This window comes from Aethalodelphis obliquidens, unplaced genomic scaffold (assembly GCF_003676395.1).
Source record: "Aethalodelphis obliquidens isolate GAN/ISIS:26980383/991018 unplaced genomic scaffold, ASM367639v1 scaffold7, whole genome shotgun sequence".
NCBI classification, from domain to species: Eukaryota; Metazoa; Chordata; class Mammalia; order Artiodactyla; family Delphinidae; genus Aethalodelphis; species Aethalodelphis obliquidens.
In genome coordinates, this window is record NW_020837951.1 from 12,034,388 (window position 1) to 12,056,128 (window position 21,741).

Here is a 21,741-nt window from a genome sequence, read left to right on the forward strand (position 1 = left end):
AGAAATCCGTTCTCAACTGAATGGTATTAGTACCCTTGCTTCAATCAGCTGACCACAGAAACATGGTTCTATTTCTGAATTCTCAAACATATTCCAATGACCTTCATGCCTATCCTTATGTCAGTACTTCACTGTCTTGATTACCACCGCTCTATAAGTTTAGAAATTGCAAAGCGTGAGTCCTCGACTGTGTTCTTTATTTTCAACATTATATTGGCTATTTAGGGTCCCTTGCTATTCCATACAAATTTTAAAATTGGCTTGTTGGGCTTCCCTGGTGGCGCAGTGGTTGAGAGTCCGCCTGCTGATGCAGGGGACATGAGTTCGTGCCCTGGTCCGGGAAGATCCCACATGCCGCGGAGCGGCTGGGCCCGTGAGCCATGGCCGCTGAGCCTGTGCGTCTGGAGCCTGTGCTCCGCAACGGGAGATGCCACAACAGTGAGAGGCCGGCGTACCACAAAAAAAAAAAAAAAAAAAAAAATTGGCTTGTTAACCTCTACAAAGATGTTACCTGGGATTCTGATAAGGAATGCACTGAATGTGTAGACCAATTTGAGGAATAATGCCGTCCTAACAAGTCTTCTAATGCACGAACACTGGATGAATTTCCACTTATTTAGGTCTTTAATTTCTTTCAACAATGCTTTGCAGATTTCAGAGTATAAGATTTTCACTTTTTTAAACAATGCAAAGTATTTAATTCTTTTTAATGCTATCATAAATGCAACTGTTTTCCTACTGTCATTTAAGATTGCTACTTACAAGTATACAGAAATAAAATTGATATTTGCATGATGATCTTGTATCCTGCAATCCTGCTGAACTTATTAGTTTTAATAATTTTTAGTGGATTTCTTAGGACTTTCTACATACAAGATCATATACAACTGCCAACAGAGATGATTTTTATTTCCTTCTTCCCAATATGGATGTTTTAGATTTTTACATGCCTAACTGCTCTGGAAATAACCTCAAGTACAATGTTGAACAGATATCCATGCAGTGAGCCTAAACGGAGGAGGAAAAAATCTACTCTTTCACCAGCGAGAATGATTTTAGCTGTAGGTTTTTCACAATTGCTATTTATCTAGTTGAGGAAGTGCGATTCTATTCATAGTTTCATTTGTTTACTTTCATGACAAAGTGTTGAATTGTTATCAAATGCTTTTACTGTGTCTACTGAAATGATTATGTTTTTGCTTTTAATTCCACTGATATGGTATGTTACATTAATAGATTTTAATATGTTAAACCAAACTTCGATTCCTTCGGTTCCCACTTGATCATGGTATGTAATCCTTTTCATATGTTGATGAATTAAGTCTGCTGGTGTTTTGTTGAGGATTTTGTCTCCATATTTATAAGAGATACTGACATGTAGTCTTATGAAATCTTTAATTCTGGCATCAGGGTAATATCATCCTCATAAAATGAATTGGGAAATATTCTCTATTTTTTTGGGAGTGTGTTAAGTACTGGTATTCTTACTTACACATTTGGTAGAGTTCAGCAGTGAAGTCATCCAGGTATATTTTTTATTGCTAGTTCAATCTCTTGTTATATGTCTATTCATATTATTTATCAGTTTCATTAGTGTTTTTCTTGAAATTTGTCCATTTAATCTAAGTTCTCTAATTTACTGGCATACTACTGTTCATAAGATTCCTTTATAATCCTTTTTATTTATGTAAGTTTGGTAGCAATGTTTCATTTCTGATTCTAGTAATTTGTGTCTCCTCTTTTTCTGTTGGTCAATCTAAAATGTTGTCGATTTTGTTGATCTTTTCAAAGAACCAGCTTTTGGTTTCATTGATTTCTCTATTGGTTTTCTCTTCTGTTTCATTAATTTTCACCCTAACCTTTTATTTCCTTACTTCTGCTTGTTTTAAGTTTAGTTTGCCCTTGTTTTTCCAATGTCTTAAGGTGAAAAATTAGGTTATTAATTTGAGATCTTCCTTCTCTCATAATATAGGAATTTACAAGTAGAAATTTCCCTATAAGCATTATTTTAGCTATATTGTGTAAGTTTTGGTATACCTTCATTTTCATTCATCTCAAAGTATTTTCTAATTTCCCTTTTAATTTCTTCTTTGACCCATAAGTTATCTGGGAGTATGTTGTTTAATTTCCATGTATTTGTTAATTTTTCAGTTTTACTTCTGTTATTGATTTCTTCACTGTGGTTGGAAAAATAATTTAGGTGTACTTGAGAAGAATGTATATTATTGTTGTTGAGTACTCCATAGATATGTCAGGTCAAAATGGTTTATAGTGCTGCTCTAGACTTCTATTTACATATTGGTCTCCTGCTTAGTTTTTCTATCCGTAATTGAAAGGAAGTATTATAACAACAATTATTGTTGAACTATTTCTGTGTTCATTTCTGTCATTTTTTGTTTCATGTATTTTGAAGTTCCTTTATTAGGGATTTCATTGTTGGACCTTCCTGGTGGTCTGACCCTTATAGGATTATAAAAAGCCCTTTTCTTTTTTTTTTTTTTTTTTTTTTTTTTTTTGCGGTACACGGGCCTCTCACGTTGCGGAGCACAGGCTCCGGACGCACAGGCTCAGCGGCCATGGCTCATGGGCCCAGCCGCTCCGCGGCATGTGGGATCTTCCCAGACCGGGGCACGAACTCGTGTCCCATGCATCGGCAGGCGGACTCTCAACCACTGTGCCACCAGGGAAGCCCCTAAAAAGCCCTTTTCATCCGTAGTATCATTATTTGTTTTAAAGTCTATATTGCCTAACATCACTATAATCACTCATTTTCTTGTGACTGTTGTTTGCATATCTTTTCCCATCTATTTAAGTTAAATATATTTACATCTTTGAATCTAAGATGTGTCTCCTAGATGTTGTTTTATCCAGTACTGACAATTTCTACTTTTTGATCATACTGCTTAATCCATTCACATTTAATGCTATTATTGATATAGTTCAATTTAGGTGTGCTATTTTACTTTTTGTTTTTTATTTATCTGTCTCATGTATTTTTCATTCCTTTATTCCTCCCTTACTACTTTCTTTAGAGTTTAGTAAATAACTTTCTAATGCAGCACTGACATTTCTTTAATAATATGCACATGTATATATATGCATATGTGTGCACGTGCACACACACATATACATATATATGTGCACACACCACTGTAGTGGTGCCCCTTTGGATTCTTACTCTTCTTCCCCACCTCATCATCCCTCCCCCAAGGCAACCACTCTTCTGCTTTCTGTGAGTGTAGATTTGTTTTGCATTTTTTAAAATCGTATATAAACGGAACACACAATATGTGCTTCTATTTACGGAGTTGGAGGGGATGTCTGGCTTCTTTCAATCAGCTTAATTATTTTGAGATCATTCATGACTGTGGTAATGAGAGGTCATTTTTTTTTGAGAGTTCATTCTTTTTTTTAAGAGTCTAAATACTTCTCACATATTGTTTTATTTACTTTTTTATAAAAGTTCCGAGAAAAGGTCTTTGTTTTATACATATATATATTCCAACTTTATTGAGACTTACTTGAAATAAAATATTGTATAAGTTTAAGGTATACAACATGATGATTTGATACACATGTATATTGGAAAATGATTCCCACAATAAGGTTAGTTAATACATCAACTCACATAATTACCATTTTTAAAGATTAATCTCTTAGGAACTTTCGATTAATTATATAATGTAGTATTGTTAGCTATAGTCCCAGTGCTGTACCTTAGATCCCCAAAACATATCCACTGCCTAACTGTAAGTCTATACTGTTCGACCAACATTTCCTCATTTCTTCCACCACCACTGCCCACCTCTGGGCAACCACCATTTTACTCAGTTTCCATGAGTTTGGCTTTTTTAGATTCCACATATAAATCGTGGAATGTGGAATACGTTGTGTTTCCATATTTGTTTCTTTCAAGATGTTTTCTGATTTCCCTTTTGATTTCTTCTTTGACCCAATGGTTGGTCAGGAGTAGGTTGTTTAACTTCCACATATTTGTAGATTTTCAAGTTTTCCCCATTGTTTTATTTCTAGTTTTATACCACTGTAGTCAGAAAAGAATCTGGTATGATGTCAGTCTTCTTAAATTTGCTAAGATTTGATTTGTGACCTAACATATACTTGTTTTGAAATGGCCCCTCTTTTAGTTCCCATTTGCATGGAATAGCTTTTCATCTCTTCACATATGACACATGGATAAGTCTAGGTGTGTCCTTAAAGCTGAAATGAGTCTCTCTTTTTTAAAAATTTATTTATTTATTTTTGGCTGTGTTGGGTTTTCGTGGCTGTGCGTGCACTTTCTCTAGTTGCAGCGAGCAGGGGCTACTCTTCGTTGTGGTGTGTGGGCTCTAGAGCGCAGGCTCAGTAGTTGTGGCGCAGGAGCTTAGTCGCTCCACGGCATGTGGGATCTTCCAAGACCAGTTCTCGAACCTGTGTCCCCTGCATTGGCAGGTGGATTCTTAACCACTGTGCCACCAGGGAAGTCTTGACATGAGTCTCTTATATGCAGCATATAATGCGGTCTTGTTTTTTTAATACATTCTGACACTTGTCATTTGATTGGACAACTTAATTCATTTGCATTTAAAATAATTACTGATAAATAAGAACTTACTAATATTACGTAATTAATTGTTTCCTGGGGACTTCCCTGGTGGCGCAGTGGTTAAGAATCTGCCTGCCAGTGCAGAGGACTTGGGTTCGAGCCCTGGTCCAGGAAGATCCCACGTGCCGCGGAACAACTAAGCCCGTGCGCCACAACTACTGAAGCCTGCACGCCTGGAGTCCATGCTCCACAAAAAGAGAAGCCAACGCAATGAGAAGCCGGCACACCACAACAAACAGTAGTTCCCACTCGCCACAACTAGATAAAGCCCGCGCGCAGCAACAAACACCCAACGCATCCAAAAATAAATTAATTAATTAAAAAATAATTGTTTTCTGGTTGTTTTGTAGTTCCCTTGTTCCTTTCTTCCTCTCCTGCTATCTTCCCTCGTGAACTGATGATTTTCTGTAGTGGTACACTTTGATCCCTTATCTTTTATGATCTATTGTAGCTTATTATTTTGTGGTTACCATGAGGTTTACATAAAACATTTTACAAGATATAACAGTATATTAACAGTAACAACCTAACTTCAATCGCATACAAAACTCTACCTTTTACTTCCCCAAACACTTTGCTTCTGATGTCACAATTTAACTTTCTATATTATGTATTCATTGTAGCTATAGTTATTTTTTAATACCTTTGTCCTTTAACTTTTATACTAGAGTTTCTTAATCAACACACCACATTACAGTATCAGACTATACTGATTTTTACTATATACTTATCTTTTCCAGTGTGTTTTATATTTTCATATGTTTTCATGTTACTAATTAGTGTCCTTTCATTTCAGATTGAAGAACTCCTTTAACCACTTTTCTTAAGGTCTAGTGATGATCAACTCCCTCAGCATTGGGAAGTACAGGTATCCCTCACTTTCCGAAAGTTTGCAATATGCCACTTTGCTTTTAGAAAGCCCTACATTAGTACTTGTTTTCGCTAACTGAAAGAAACCTGAAGAGGATTTTTGCTTTTATGAAAAAAAGCAATTACTGTACTAATGTAGGTTGTTTGTAAAAGCGAAGGGGTGTAACACAAACTTTCAGAAAGCAGGGGATACTCTTCACTATATGCCATTTCAGCTTACGAAGTTTCATAGGAACATTCTACTTTCAGATTGATGGGGAAAGCTGTAATCTTTCTCTCTCCTTCATTTCTTTTTTTTTTTTGGCCATGCTGCACGGCTTGCAGGACCTAAGTTCCCTGACCAGGGATTGAACCCACACCCCTGGCAGTGAAAGCACGAGTCCTAACCACTGAAGCCCCAGAGGATTCCCTCCCCTTCATTTCTGATGGACAACCTTGCCAACTAATGTATTCTTGGTGGGCAGTTTTTTTCTTTTAGCACTTTGAATATATCATCCCATTCTCTTACGGCCTGCAAGGTTTCTGCTGAGAAATCTGCTAAAAGCCTTATGGGGGGTTCCTTTGAAACGTGAGACAGTTTTTTTTTCCTCTTGCTCGTTTAAAAACTGTTTGTCTTTGATTTTTAAACTTTATTGTAATATATTTTGGAGAGGATCACTTCGGGTTGAAATTCTGGGGGCACCTATAAACTTCATGATCTCAGATATCCAAATCTTTCCCCAAACTTGGGAAGTTTGGCGGCTTCCCTGGTGGCGCAGTGGTTGAGAATCCGCCTGCCACTGCAGGGAACACGGGTTCAATCCCTGGTCCGGGAAGATCGCGCATGCTGCCGAGCAACTAAGCCCGTGCGCCACAACTACTGAGCCTGTGCTCTAGAGCCTGCGAGCCACAACTACTGAGCCCACATACTGCAACTACTGAAGCCCACGCACCTAGAGCCCGTGCTCTGCAGCAAGAGAAGCCACTGCAATGAGAAGCCCGCGCACCGCAATGAAGAGTAGCCCCCGCTTGCTGCAACTAGAGAAAGCCCGCGCGCAGCAACGAAGACCCAACACAGCCAAAATAAATAATTTTTTTTAAATTGGGGAAGTTTTCAATCATTATGTTTCTAAATAAGCGTTCTGCCCCTTTCTCCCTCTCCTGTCCTTCTGGGACTCCAATATTGCATAGACTGATCATTTTAGTGGTATGCCACAGTTCACACTATAAACTGGGCCTGCTGGCCATGGGCCAGCTTTCTTCACTCCTTTTCATTTTCCCTCTGTTCTCAGACTAGATAATTTCAAATAATGTGTCTTGTACTTCACAATACTTTCTTCTGCTTGATCCAGTGTTTTGATGCTCTCTATCGCATTTGTTTTCCCTGAGATGATGATGAGTGCTCAAGTGTGTGGTTTCTTCCAATCCCACAGAATCAGGTTGACTTTTTGCATGTGCTCACTAGCCATTTGCAAAGACTCACACATACCATTCTTGCCCTCAGGGATGTGCACAGGGAGGCAGCCACAGGGTAGGGACACGTTTGGGTGAGGAGTGTGGAGCTCAGAGGTGGCCATGGGCCAGCTGGGGGATTGGCAGGGGAGGTGTCCCCAGTGGCTCATGGGTGGGCTTCCTGAGGGAGTCCCCAGAGCAGTTAATAGGATCCACGCCCCTTTAGATGTTCCATTCCCAATCTTGGCTGCTCTTCTTCCAGCACAACTGTCGACCCCCAGGTTATCCAGTTTACGACTCAGTATTCTGGACGGAGTGAGAAAGAAATGGGCCTTTCTGGCAGTGTACCACAAAGCTGGGAAAGTCAGGTGCTCAATCACACACTCTCACTTTCCCCCATGGAAGAAATCATGAGCTAAATACCTGCTGGCACTGAGCTGTGCCACCTTGGGGGTGGGGTGACACACATAAAATGAAACTGTTCCTTTCATCGTCTTCAATGGGTCCAATCTTGGATGTTTTTGCCCCAATAATGTGCTGGAACTTCTCTGTTGGGCTCCTGGACTTCCATGAAGGCACTCTCATCCATTAGTGTCTAAATTGGTGTTCTTTGAGAGTGGGATGGTAGAAAACTCCTGTACTGCCATTTTGATGACATTTCTTTCCATTAATTCTTTCTTTTGCCCATTGAAATTTACTGTTGAGCCTCTCCAGTGAATTCCTCATTTCAGTTGTGCTCTTCCACTTCGGAATTTCCACTTGGTTCTTTTGTAATTTCTATCTCCTTAATGATATTTTCTATTTGATTTTACAGTCATCATACTTTCCTTTATTTCTTTAAGCATGATTTCTTTTAGTTCATTGAACATATTAATAATGGCTACTTTCAAAGTTTGCATATTAAGTCCAATATTTGACTCTCACAAGCAGTATGTGCTGCCTTTTTAAAAATGATGTATAGGTAATATTTTCTTGTTTCTTTGCATGTCTCACATTTTGTGTTGGAAACTAGATATTTTAGGTAATACGTTGTTCCAGTTCTCGGTACTGGTCTCCACACCCTAGGACTTATTTTTTATGCTTGCTTGTTTGTTTAGTGACTAGCTGACTTATTTTAGTAAATTCTATTCCCCTAATTCCCATGGTGTTAAACCTTTGATGTTGCTCCTCTGGGGTAATTTGGATTTGCCTTCAGTCATCCTGGGATAGTAGTTTTCGCAGGATGCTCTGTCTCTATGACTACATGTGGATATTAAACTCCACTAATTGTGGCTGATTTGCTCAACAGTTTTCAACAATCCACTAAGGTAATAAACTGCTCCACAGAAAAAACCAATAAAATTAGGATACTTTGGGCTTCCCTGGTGGCGCAGTGGTGGAGAGTCCGCCTGCCGATGCAGGGGACACAGGTTGGTGCCCCGATCCGGGAAGAACCCACATGCCGCGGAGCGGCTAGGCCCGTGAGCCATGGCCGCTGAGCCTGTGCGTCCAGAGCCTGTGCTCCGCAACGGGAGAGGCCACAACAGTGAGAGGCCCGTGTACCGCAAAAAAAAAAAAAAAAAAATTAGGATACTTTGACAGGAGAGCTCCAGAGGTCAATGTTTGAGCTCTGTCTCTACCACAGGCAGTCTTCTCCCTGCAAGCCTACAGTTAAACCGTATGTCCAACCAATCTAACAATCTCTTCCCAATTACCTTTCACCACAACCTCCACTGTTTTTGAGGGTACCCTTAGGCTTGAACTCCTCTACACTCTGTTGTAAGTATGATTTTTTAAAATTATTTATTTATTTATTTATTTATTTTGGCTGCATTGGGGTTTTTTGTTGTTGCTATGCGCGGGTTTTCTCTAGTTGCAGCGAGCGGGGGCCACTCTTCGTTGCAGTGCGCGGGCTTCTCATTGCGATGGCTTCTCTTGTTGTGGAGCACAGGCTCCAGGTGTGTGGGCTTCAGTAGTTGTGGCATGTGGGCTCAGTAGTTGTGGCTCGTGGACTCTAGAGCACAGGCTCAGTAGTTGTGGCGCACAGGCTTAGTTGTTCTGCAGCATGTGGGATCTTCCCAGACCAGGGCTAGAACCCATGTCCCCTGCATTGGCAGGCGGGTTCTTAACCACTGAGCCACCAGGGAAGCCCTCTGTTGTAAATAAAGTCGGTTCCTATGGGAAGAGATAAGGAGCTGTTTTATGTCCCACTTCTCACTGCAGGCAAAATCTCTGAGCTATAGTTATGAAGTTGGGAGTGTAGACAATGACGTACTTCTCTCTGAGCGACACATCTTCAGAAAATGAGTATTTGGTAGGTGTGGGAGGTTGCGTAGTAATCTCTGGTATTTTTGACTTCCCTCTATTAGTGTGGAACCACTACCTTACATGCCAGAGCCAGGGTAAGGGTAAGGGCAATTGGGCTCTCAGTATTCTCAGCAACACTGTGCCCTACGTAGAGCCTTCATCCCAGAAGTAAGGTCTGGGCAAAAAAAAGGCAGCGCCTACCACTCATTCACACTTGGCCAGCAAAAGGTGACAGAGGCAGGATGAGGAATGCTCTCATCCTGCTCTTCACTGGAAAACAGCCCTCCAAGTGGGAGCTGTGAGGAGAGGAAACCCTATTTTCTTGACTGTACCAATCTGGAGTGGAGTTACCATCTTGCTCAGCTGGGAGATGGGAAGGAAAAAACAAGTCTTGGCTCAAATACCACAGATTCTTAACCAAATTTTAGTAAATTTCTCTGAATAAATGTTTCTTCAATTGCTCTATGTCCTTTAGAACATTTCCATAGACTTTAATTTAAAAAAATAGTAATTGTCACCAATTTTTCTGGGGAATGGGTCCACAAAGCTCACACCATCCATGCTGTCTCTCTCAGCCAGTGATCTCATTCTTTAGCACTTTTTATTTACTTTATTTACTCTGCTCTAATCTCTGTCCTAAAAAGGGTGGTCTTCCTCAGGGTCTTTTTATTTTCTGTTCCCCGTGGAAAGTGCTTTTTCACATTTCTCCATGAACAAGTTCTTCCTCATTTCACTCAGATCTCTGCTCAAATGTCATTTCGAGACATTCTCTAAAACAGTACCTCCCATTCACTCTTTATTCATGTATTCTGCTTTGATTTTCTTCAAAACACCTAAATTTACTTAACATATTCATTTTCCTATTTGCTTAGAGTCTGTTTCCCCATTTGATTAAAAGCTCTAGGAGGGCAGGGGGCTTTGCTTGCCTTATTTGCTACTGTATCCCAAGTATTTATAACAGTACTTGGCACAAAGTCAATACTCAATAAACACTTGTTGAATAAATAGACATAAACAAGAATCAAAATATTTTTAAAGCTACTTACATTTTAAGTGACATTAACAGGTAACCTGTTCTTACTTATATCCATAAAGAGCAAAACAGTAACAGAGTATGGGAAAAGAAGTTAATAGTGATTTATTTGGCAGAGAAAATATAAACAGAAATGGCCAAAAGCCAGGAATTTTAAGTTCTGTTTTACTAATTCTAAAACTTATTTTTATAAATAGCACTGCAGACCTGCCACTGCCTTTACACTACATACACCAGGACCAAAAGAAACAATCACCTCTAACTCAATGGGAACATGAAACAATACTAAAATAACAAATGTTTATACTATGATCACTAGTTTTTACAGTTAGGGATATCAGAAGATTTAGAAGCTAATCAAATTGAAAATCCTTAATCAGATATAAATTTTTCACTATCACTAATTATAAATAAAAAGCTTTAGCATTAAAAAAAGAAAGGATATTATTTCCATGTCCTCACTTTCACTCCATATACCTTCCTATTAAGGCCAAGTTTTGCTTTAGCAAGGCTAAGCAAAAGAAATGTAGGTTATGTAGTTTTACCTTGAGTCCTGTTTTCTCGTCATCACTTCCATTATTTGTAGATGGTGTCTCATCTCCTTGCCTGGAAACCAAGACAAAATCTTCACTATTAAGAGTAGACACAGAGTCTGAGGAGACACTGATTTTTCCAACAGAAGCCTTGTCATCCATGACTCAAGAATGAAGCTCAACTCATGAATGATTAAATATTTTAAAAATGCCTGAAAAACAAAAACCATAAAGATACTCATATAGAATGTCTGCCAGATATTCAATTATGTTCTAATTTTTACAAAATACATATGGAAAAACTTAGGGGGGAAAAAAAAACTTCCAAAATCTTTCCCAAAGACTTTCACTACTTACAGTTTAGGCTTTTTATTCCAGATATAAGGGAATTTGATGAAATTGAGGGCCAAGGTACTTCAGATTTCAAATATATAAATAAATAAATAAATAAAACATATTCCCTTGAGAATAACTCTGCCTACCTACACTGATTTCTTTGGCATATGTTGTAATTCTATTCTTTTTAGAGAAAAATTATGAAGTACTGAACTTGTTTTCTATCCTTTAATTTGTAAAGCTATATAAACAAATGAAATTGAAAGCGCTTAGGACAATAACTAAGGTTTTCCTAACATTGCTGATACTTATACTAACAACATGTTTTAAGAAACAAAATTTCATATTAACCCCCCCCCAAAAATAAATTCAAGGCAAGGCAAGCATAAATTCTAGAGCAGGGAAATACCTTACATAGCAAGAAATCAGAAGTCTATTAAAAACTCAATATTCCTATCCCACAGTTTCTTAGAACTCAGCTCAATATGAACATTGCCAATAAAAGAGTTTCATGCCAAAAATTTCCAGCAAGAAGTTAAAAATGTGTCAATTATGAAAAGCTATTCCATTATTTATTGACTCATGGAATAAAACTCAAACTCATCTACCATTTAAAAATGTGGTTCTGGGGACTTCCCTGGTGGTCTGGTGGTCAAGAATCCACCTTCCAACGCAGGGGCCGAGGGTTTGAGCCCTGGTCAGGGAACTAAGATCCCACACGCCTCAGGGCAAATAAGCCAGCGTGCTGCAACTACTGAGCCCATGCACTCTAGAGCCCACGTGCTGCAACGAAAGATCCTGCATGCCACAACGAAGAACCCACCACAAGGAAGACCCAAGGCAGCCAAATAAATAAATAAATAAAATTTTTTACAAATGCCTAAAAAAAAAAAGAAAAACCTGGTTCTGCATATTTTGTGGCAATGTTCCCATTTGGTTGCCAAAACAACAACAGAACAGACGATACAACATTATACTCAGAGAGCTTTAACCAATAAACAAAAGTTGCTCTAAAAAAAAAAGTTGTTCTCACTGTATACTCATCTTGTACCTCAAAGAGGTAAAGGTTCTGAGAATCTGTTTAGTCTCTCCAATTAAGAAGTCCTGATCTATGCTTTGGATTTTTAATTGAACATACGTTTATTGAGCATACACCATATGCCAAGCACTATTTTTTCCTCAAAGGCTAATATCTACATAAACACATGGTAGCAAGAATTACACAATCCCGGGCTTCCCTGGTGGGGCAGTGGTTGAGAGTCCGCCTGCCGACACAGGGGACACGGGTTCGTGCCCTGGTCCAGGAAGATCCCACATGCTGTGGAGCGGCTGGGCCCGTAAGCCATGGCCGCTGAGCCTGCGCGTCCGGAGCCTGTGCTCCGCAACGGGAGAGGCCACAACAGTGAGAGGCCCGCATACCGTGTAAAAAAAAAAAAAAAAAAAGAATTACACAATCCCTGAATACCACAGTTGGAAGAAAACCTAGAAATTATCAATACTGTTGAACAGATAAGGAAATGGCAACCCCAAGAGGTGTAGGGTCATTTAATCAGGCATAACTAAAGCTCAAACCCTGGACTCCCCGCTTTCTATTTAAACTAACTTCCTTGCTTAAAGGCTTTACGTTTCATAGGACTAAATCTAAATGCGTAGCGTAGCATTTAGAGATGCTTCAAATGTACTTTTGAAAACTTTTTTTAAAATGTAGTCCTGCTTCATCTATGCAATGAATACTTACCAAATGTCTAGTTTATAAAGAATAGAATATGCTAAACAAGAAAAAATAGATTCTTGCCCAAAAGGAGTTTATAATTTAGTAGAGAACAGAGGCAAATTGAACAGGTTAATAGGTACTGATTTAGGGTAAAGAAAACTATGGAAACATGTTGGAAGAGTTAAAAAATATACTAGAGGAGGTAATATCTTTGCCAAGGATATATATGTTAATACCTTGAGGTATCTGCCCTCCTAGGATCCTCCTCCTAAAGTGGTTCCCTTGCTTCTGTACTCTGACAACTAGAAATAATCGTTCATGATCTAATAACCCTCCTTTTCCAAGTGGCCTGCCCATTCTCTCCCCAGAGTCAAATGCACTGCCTGCCTTGTTTCGGTTCCCATAGCAATTTACATTTTTTACAGTACCTATTATGTTGTGTTACAATTTGATGTTGAGTCCCTGAACAGCAAACTTAATATTCATATATCTATTTCACAGATTAGGAAATTGAGGCTTAGAGAGACAGTGTAACTTGTTCAAGGTAACGGTTGTAATTTAACTGGTTAGAAGCAAAGCTAAAAATTGAACCAACATATCTATGATTCCAGAAGCTAAGCTCTTTCCATTAGATTATGATGCTTTTCCAATGCTACAAATGTTTGGGCTTTGTTCCAAAATAGTCAGTATCAGATAAAGGAGTCTCTATCTTTTTTAGAACTTGTACTTTGGGTAAGATTTTCATGTTTAATTAGTCTTTTTTCTATCTTTTAAAATGTTACTAATAGTAAGATAGCAGAGGGCCTGGGAAAGTTCCCTAAAGCTATGATCTCAGAGACACTGAGAACTTTCTACAGTATTCTAGACTCAAAAATAGTATACTTTGGTATTTATACTATGAAACTGAGAAGATTTGGCAGGCTCAAAGCTCAACCTATTTTCTTTGAGGAGGTGACAGGAAAGTACACTTTATAAGATACTTTACTATTTGTTTTGGCACCTGAAAGTAACTGAATCACTCAGTGGGAATGGGATTTATCAAAACACTACGCAGTACAGGAAAGGTTATATACTAACACTCCTCTTCTCTGGCCTCCATGGGCAGAAGTGAAAAGGGAGCCCATGGCCTCCAAGGTCTCTGAATAAGACCACCCCTTCCCTGGCCTCCACAATAAAGACGTGTCCCAGAACTTGGTATACTCCTGGCAAAATTCTACAGTATTTACAACCTCTGTCTTGAGACCATAAGAACTAATTTTGTTGTCTTTAATCCCTACTTACACCAATTACCACATGAAGTCCCCTACTCTAATTCCAATTCTCATGGACAATAAAGTACAAACTTCCTCCCCCAAATACCCCGCACTGCCATCCCTCTTTCTACTTTTCTCTATACCACCTATCACCATTCGACACGTTTTACATTTTAATCATTTGTTTTTAAGTATCATGTAAGCATAAGGGCAGGGATTTTTGCCTGTTTCATTAGCTGCTGTATCCCTAACAAGTGAAAGAATGACTGGCACATAGTAGGTGCTCAAATATTTGCTAAAGAAATAGGATAAGTGGCAAATAAAGATGGAAAAGAACAAGAGCCACCCATGAAAAGGCAAGAGCAGCTTTTACAGACTGACAGTAAGAACAGAAGTCATATTTGTGACAGTAAAGCACACCATTAAGAGAAAAAAATCCAAGTTAGTATGCTGGTTCTACTATTTAATAATAGTGTAAGCATGGTCACACCAAGCCTCAGTTTCCATAAATGAAAATGGCGTACTATCTACCTCATGGAGCCATTATAAAAATTACTAAGGAATAGATATATGTATATCCAGGAGCCAAATGCTATTGAAGGGCTGTCAAGAGTCTTGATGACAGCCAGTTCTTTTCCATTTCATCACTCTCTTCATTATCTGGAGAGTGAAACTAACTTCCAATTTTAAAGGAATTAACAAGTAAAACTGATTTTGGAAATTCAATTTAGGAAACAATATTAGTGCAAAAATATATAACATTCTTAGTTCCATATTCTAATTTATTTATACCTAACTAAATGCAAAGGAATACTTTGTATCTCTGAATAGTACTTTACAGATTACTAAAATATACACATTCTTTATCTCATTTTATCATCCTAACAATTCTGTAAGGTAGACAAAGATTTTTATTCCACTTTAAATAAAATAATATACGTATGAACACCCTGGTATTTGGTAGGCACTCACAGTTTGTCTCCTTCTTATATAAGTGATGAGCCTAGACCCTTATAACATGTCCAGTTACCAACAGGGCCAGGTTGGTGAGTGCCAGTTCAGGGATGTTTCATTCTATCTCCTTTAATACATCAACTAACTTAAAATGATAGGTAATTTTGCTTAATTATGCAACCTCATGCATCCAAACCAAAGGTTCAGTTATGTTATATCCTGCTCTGTAACGTAAGTGACAATTCTATGCTCAACAATGCACTCCTGCAAAGATCATAGTAAATAATGTACCTCAATCTTGTTGAATGAAAATTCATTTTCATTCTCAATCTCCTCTTAAAACTATAAACCCAGCTAAAGGAAAGTGAAATGTAAAAGAACTAGCCATGGTAAAGGCTCTTTTGACAGTTCGTCAAAAGCAGTCAGTTCCTGGATAATCAGTGTTTACTTTTTAAAAACTTGAACTTTTTTGGGACAGAATACCATCAGATATTTGTACTGTTTCTAACATCATTCACAGTAGTAACATAAACAGTGAAATTGCAGTGGCATGGATTTGCTAATGTGCAATTAGTAGAGGAAAAATCACCTCCCAATAAGTGACCTACCAAACTTGATAAAAGAGGTCTGCGTGATACTTGTAATTGAACTTGACATGCTTGAGACAAGTAAAATGTGCTAGCTCCCGGCCACTAGTTCAGCACTCTGGTTCATCTTTATTTCCTTGGTTTTCCTGAAACTCTTCCTGAAGGAGAAGCACGAACTCCTCCTGCACTTCAGTGGGACTCCCCACTCTCACTGAGCAGTCCCTCTCAAAATCTGGCTCCCCTACCTCTCACCAAGCTTCACTGCACATCCTCTTTTAAAAGATGAATTCAAAGCTTGTCTATGTGACCCTGGGTACTTTAACATTCTCTGAGCATCCGTTCGGAAAGGAAAAAATATATATATCTATAAACATTTAAAAATCAACAATACAAAATTTCAAAACCCAAACTATTCTTTTGAGTTCTCATCTTACTTCTACCAGCTGAAATAAATGAAAATGCTGATCATTTCCATATTGTGAAACTCTTATCTTTTTGCTTCCATCTTCTACCTCTGGTACCTTTTCCCAGCTGTCTTTTAAGTTCCTTTTTTTCTGCCCATTCTTTATTTTTTAAGTTTAAAAAAAATTTATTTTATTTGTTTATTTTTGGCTGCCTTGGGTCTTCGTTGCTGCGCGCAGGCTTCCTCCAGTTGCGGTGCGGGGGCTTCTCATTGCGGTGGCTTCTCTTGTTGTGGAGCATGGGCTCTAGGCGGGTGGGCTTCAGTCGTTGCGGCACAGGGCTCAGTAGTTGTGGCACGTGGGCTCAGTAGTTGTGACTCACAGGCTCTAGAGCGCAGGCTCAGTAGTTGTGGCACGTGGGCTTAGTTGTTCTGCAGCATGTGGGATCTTCCCCAACTAGGGCTCGAATCTGTGTCCCCTGCATTGGCAGGCAGATTCTTAACCACTGCACCACCAGGGAAGCCCCTCTGCCCACTCTTTAAATTCATCCTGGCCTCCTTCTTGTTCCATCCTGGCCTCCTTCTTGTTCCATGGAACAAGATCCCTTAGCTATCTCAATACCTCATATGGTTATAAATTTGTGTGTGTGTGTGTGTGTGTGTGTGTGTGTGTGTGTGTGTGTGCTGATGATACTGCAGCCCTGTCTTTCTCCCTAATTTCATGTGGGTGTTTGTGGGTTTTTTTCTATTCAGTACTGAATGTTTGATATGTGCCAGGCACTAGGTACAGTGTTACAGAGAGGAAAGGTACTCTTTCCCCTTGACAGGCTTACAGTAAACAAAATGGACAAGTAAACAAGTAATTACAATAGAGTATAGTGCTTGGTATAATAGAGGTATGCAAATGGTGTTATGTGAATACACAGGTGGGATCTGCTACATGTGTCCCATGTCCTAAGCAGACCCCATCTTCACACAACCATATTCTTCCTCATATCTCCCCTAACAGTGGTTAATAACCACTGATCCAAGATAGAAATGTCCCTCAAAATCCATGACTCCTTTTCTCATTCTCCCTTGGGATTCTAATGGATTTTAGTTCCAAAACATACCCCAAATATATTCCTTCTCTGCCATCTTTCACGTCACTGACTTGAGTATTTCATTCTCTTTCAACTTAGCTACAACATAAGTCTCCCTTCCTAGACTCTCTCTAGTCATTATCAAGGCCTCAGAGTTAATTTCTAAAATTCAGATTTGATCATATATCTCACCCCTTCCTTTGACTGCTCCTGACTGAAAACAGAAAAAAATCCAAACTCTTTATATCATTAGTTCTTAAAAATCTGGAGCCAATCTATCATTCTAGTTTTATCTCCTTTTATCAAACCACACCAGACAGCTCACCAAATATATCATGCATTTTTATGCTTTCAAGGCTTTGCTCATGCCATTTCTTAAGCTAGGAATGTGACTTCATTTCCCCCATTAGTCCTTCTTCCCCACCAGCAACCTTGTGATACAATCAAATATTCAACCTCCCCTTTTCCCTTCTGAAACATTCCTTTTTTCCCTCTAGGGCTCCAAAGGCTTTTTGTTTGCTTGCTTTTTAATTTTATCACAGAATTACAGCATTTATTACACCGTAAAATGTTATACATCTTTTCCCCTATACTATATTGATCATTCATTCCAGAAACAATTACTTAGTATAAACCACCATGGTAAATACTGGAAATACAATGAGCACACACAGTCCCTTTGAACTACTTGTGGACAGGGATCTTAGGTTTTATTCGTATTATCTTCATATCCTTGCTATGGCAGTCCTCAATAAATGTGATTGGATGAATAATACTCTTTCATTAGTGTTTAAGTGATAGAGTCTGTGTAATGTGAGATGGACAAATGACAAATATGATACACTACATGCGTGTCTGGGATGTGGATATGAATGACAACTGGAAAAAAGAGACTCAAAAAGAACTACCCTTGAGTGTGCCTGACTGACTCTTCATCAAGTTTCTAACTGTGAAAACCAGTTAAACAACACTGAGCCACAAAACATACCTTGGATTCCCTTTGTACCAAAACACGCATCACTTCCCTCCCAATCCTCATCATTTTTGTTTGCTCAACCAGTGAAAAAATGAGCACAGCTTTAGGGAATCTTAAGGAGGATACTTAAATCATCTTGCTAAATCTAAAGACAGAACAATACTTAGCAGTTCCTGAGTATCAATTATATATGCCCAACATGGTACTTAGAAGCTTTATATACATTATTACTAATCTTTATATTAACCTTGCCAGAAAGGTATAAACTTCATATATGACAGACAAACTGAGGCTTAGATTAGTTCAATAACTTGCTTAAGTTCACAGAGACAATTATAGAACTTGATCCAAACCCAGGTATCTAGGTGCCTATGTCCTTTTCAGGAATGCATCTCTCCTCCTTGGTGTTCCTAACACCATTCTCTCCCCATTCCAATCCACACTCTATGTTGCTCCCAGTTATATAACCCTTCTAAAACACATATCTGCTAAGATTACTCTTGTTGAGAAAAAGACAAGTCAGGAAGTAGCAAGAGAGTCAAGTCTCATGCTGTAGCAGGCCAATTCTTGTGGGTTTGTAGCTCTTTAAAATTAAACCACAAAGAAGTTATTTTTAAAAATCATACAATCTTAATCTCAGCTTTTTTCTTTCTTTCTGGCTTTGAGATTTGTTTCGCTGCATTGGTTTTCATATGAACTTCTCACAGCTTATCCCTGGGAAGGGTAGGACAAATCTAACAAAACTCAGTGGAAAATCATCCCGTCTTTAGAAAAATAAATTCCTTTCCACCACTGCTAATTGCTAAACAATAGATGTGTCTTTAAGTCTGACTTTGAATTTGGGGGCTGTTTCTTTTAATTATTTTAGTGAGCTAAGAGAACCATATTAATTTAATCCTTCTGAATAATTTCAGCTTAGCTTTAAAAACCAAAAGGAAAATATAACTTAATCATCTTGGGCCTACAGCACATAAAGGCAAGAAAAACCAGCTTAACTTAATAGTCACTTTTAGGCAAATTTTAACCCATAACGCCTGTGACAATTAACTTCTTTAAACTATGAAGGGACTCTTTTACTTCAATTCCAGATTAACTATAAAAGCTTAATTATAGGAATATAATAACTCAGAAGACAAAAGTTTTTTAATTTTTAAAAAGATTTAAAAAGTTTTAATCTTTAAAAATTGTGGTTAAATGTACATAACATAAACTTTACCATTTTAGCCATTTTTAACTGTATAGCTCTGTGGCTTTAAGTACATTCACATTGTGCAACCATCACCACCACCCATCTCTAGAACGTTTTCATCTTCCCCAACTGAAACTCTGTACCTATTAAATTCCAACTCCTGTTCCCCCAGGCAACCAACATTCTACTTTGTCTCTATGAATCTGACTACTCTAGGTACCTTACATAAGTAGTAGAATCATATAGTATTTATACTTTTATGGCTGGCTTATTGCACTTAGCATAATGTCTTCTAAGTTCATCTATATTGTAGCATGTGTCTGAATTTCCTTTCTTTTTAAGGTCAAATAGCATTCCATGGTATGTATATACCACCTTTTGTTTATCCATTCACTGGTCAATAAAAGTTCTAAAAGCCTAATTTTAACTTTATAGGATCTTTAGGATAAAACTCACAAAATCAATACAGAAAAGTGCCTAAAGATGACAGCCAATGTTCTCAGAGTTACTTCTCACTTTCTCAATGACTAATCAAGTTTCATTAAGACTTTATAAAGTTAACAGTCTGGTATTACATTGAAAAACCAACTGGGATTTGAACTCCTTAGTCCTTTTTGATTTAATTTGGACAATGTTATAGTTTCAGTTTTCTCATACATAAAATGAGGGGAATAAACACTTTCTACTCTTTTGTGAATGAGAATATCCAGGAAAGGGGTGCGGGGCGGGAATGCCAGGTGCTTCCCAGTCCTAATCCATGATGTAAGCATAATTAGTTCCACTTTTACAAATGAAGAAACTGAGAATCACAATCCTTAAGTATCTTACCTTCAGTCGTATATTAAGTAAGTTCAAGACTTGGGATATCTATATCTTTCTGATTCCAAAGTTCACACTCTACCCGCTATATCTTGATACTTTTAATGAAAGGTACAAAAAGTAAGAAGTGGGGATGAAATGCATATAAAACAATTCACTTAACTCTGTGTTGATTATCTAAGTGCAACAGTGCTGACACCTGAAAAAAATAAACCATATAAGTGGTTTTCCCATGTTCCTTTGGCTATTTCAGGAAACAGCACTTTAGTTTTTTGCAGAACTCTAGGTATGCTGGCTTTATGCCCCTTCAACACAATATCTCTGCAGCTAAATTTTAAAATTATTTGGATGCCATTGCCCCAAGAGAAACCCACCTCTGGGAACACAAGGAGAGTTAGTTAATGTTAATGTATTGGCCAAAAAGTTCGTTCGCGTTTTCCCACAAGATGTTATGGGAAAACCTAAATGAACTTTTTTGCCAACCCAATACTACTTATTCACAAGGTCAGATTATACTTCATACCTCAGTAACATACATTTTTTGTAAAAGTATTCTTGTATTTACTTTTTCTGGAATGGATTTCTAAAGCACAATGTAATTTACACTAGTATTCTATAAATATAAAAACATAAACATTTTTAAGCAATGCAGGATTTCCTAAAGACTTTTTCTGGACTTCTCTGGTGGTGCGGTGTTTAAGAATCCGCCCACCAATGCAGGGGACACAGGTGCAATCCCTGGTCTAGGAATATCCCACATGCCGTGGAGAAACTAAGCCTGTGTGCAACAACTACTGAGCCTGCGTGCAACAACTACTGAGCCTGCGCTCTAGAGCCCACAAACCACAACTACTGAAGCCCGTGAGCCCTAGGGCCCATGTGCCACAACTACTGAGCCCACGTGCTGCAACTACTGAAGCCCGTGCACCTAGAGCCCGTGCTCCACAACGAGAAGCCACTGCAGTGAGAAGCCCGTGCACTGCAACGAAAAATAGCCCTCGCTCGCCGCAACTAGAGAAAGCCTGCGCGCAGCAACAAAGACCCAACGCAGCCAAAAAAAAAAACAACCAAAAACCAAAAAAAACCCCACTTTTCCTGCTTTTAGGAAATTAGTCAATATAGTTCCTTCTCAACCACAGCGAAGAATATGTATCTATTCCATTTAGAATATCAATCTGTCTATACTTTGATCTGAAATGTTTAAACTATGTGAATTTAATGCTAAGTAAGCAAATCATTTGATAGATAATCAAAGCCTGAGATTAATGCAGTAAATATGGTTTCTCTTTTCCATGACCTCTGATTTTCAAGGGAATGTGTGTAGACAAACCATGAATGTTTGGCAGAAGACACACAAGTTTTCTGAATCTTCTGATACAAGAATGCCCTGGTCCATAGTTATACAAGGAAGGTGGGACATTTGTTAAGTGTGTTGAATAGGGGGTGGGCAACCAAAAAACATTTACTGAGCACTTTCACTCATAGCACTAGGATAGGCACCATGTAAGAAGATAAAAGAATTCACATATATTTAATTTAGTTTCACAGACTTTTTTTTTTTTTTTTTTTTTTTCAGTATGCGGGCCTCTCACTGTGGTGGCCCCTCCCGTTGCGGAGCACAGGCTCTGGACGCGCAGGCTCAGCGGCCATGGCTCAAGGGCCCAGCCACTCCGCA

At 38.5% G+C, this 21,741-nt stretch overlaps 1 protein-coding gene across 2 annotated transcripts in view; it reads right to left on the reverse strand.

Annotated features, from left to right (window-relative positions):
- RABGAP1 (RAB GTPase activating protein 1) overlaps positions 1-21,741 on the reverse strand; it is a 170,955-nt gene that overhangs the window by 136,605 nt on the left and 12,609 nt on the right. For both annotated transcript variants that reach the window (XR_003432507.1, XM_027104919.1), the window contains exon 2: positions 10,769-10,968. Coding sequence is in view for 1 of the 2 variants with exons in the window: in XM_027104919.1 (XP_026960720.1) it covers positions 10,769-10,918 (150 nt within the window). In the remaining variant the exon portion in view is untranslated. The remainder of the gene's footprint in view (positions 1-10,768; positions 10,969-21,741) is intronic.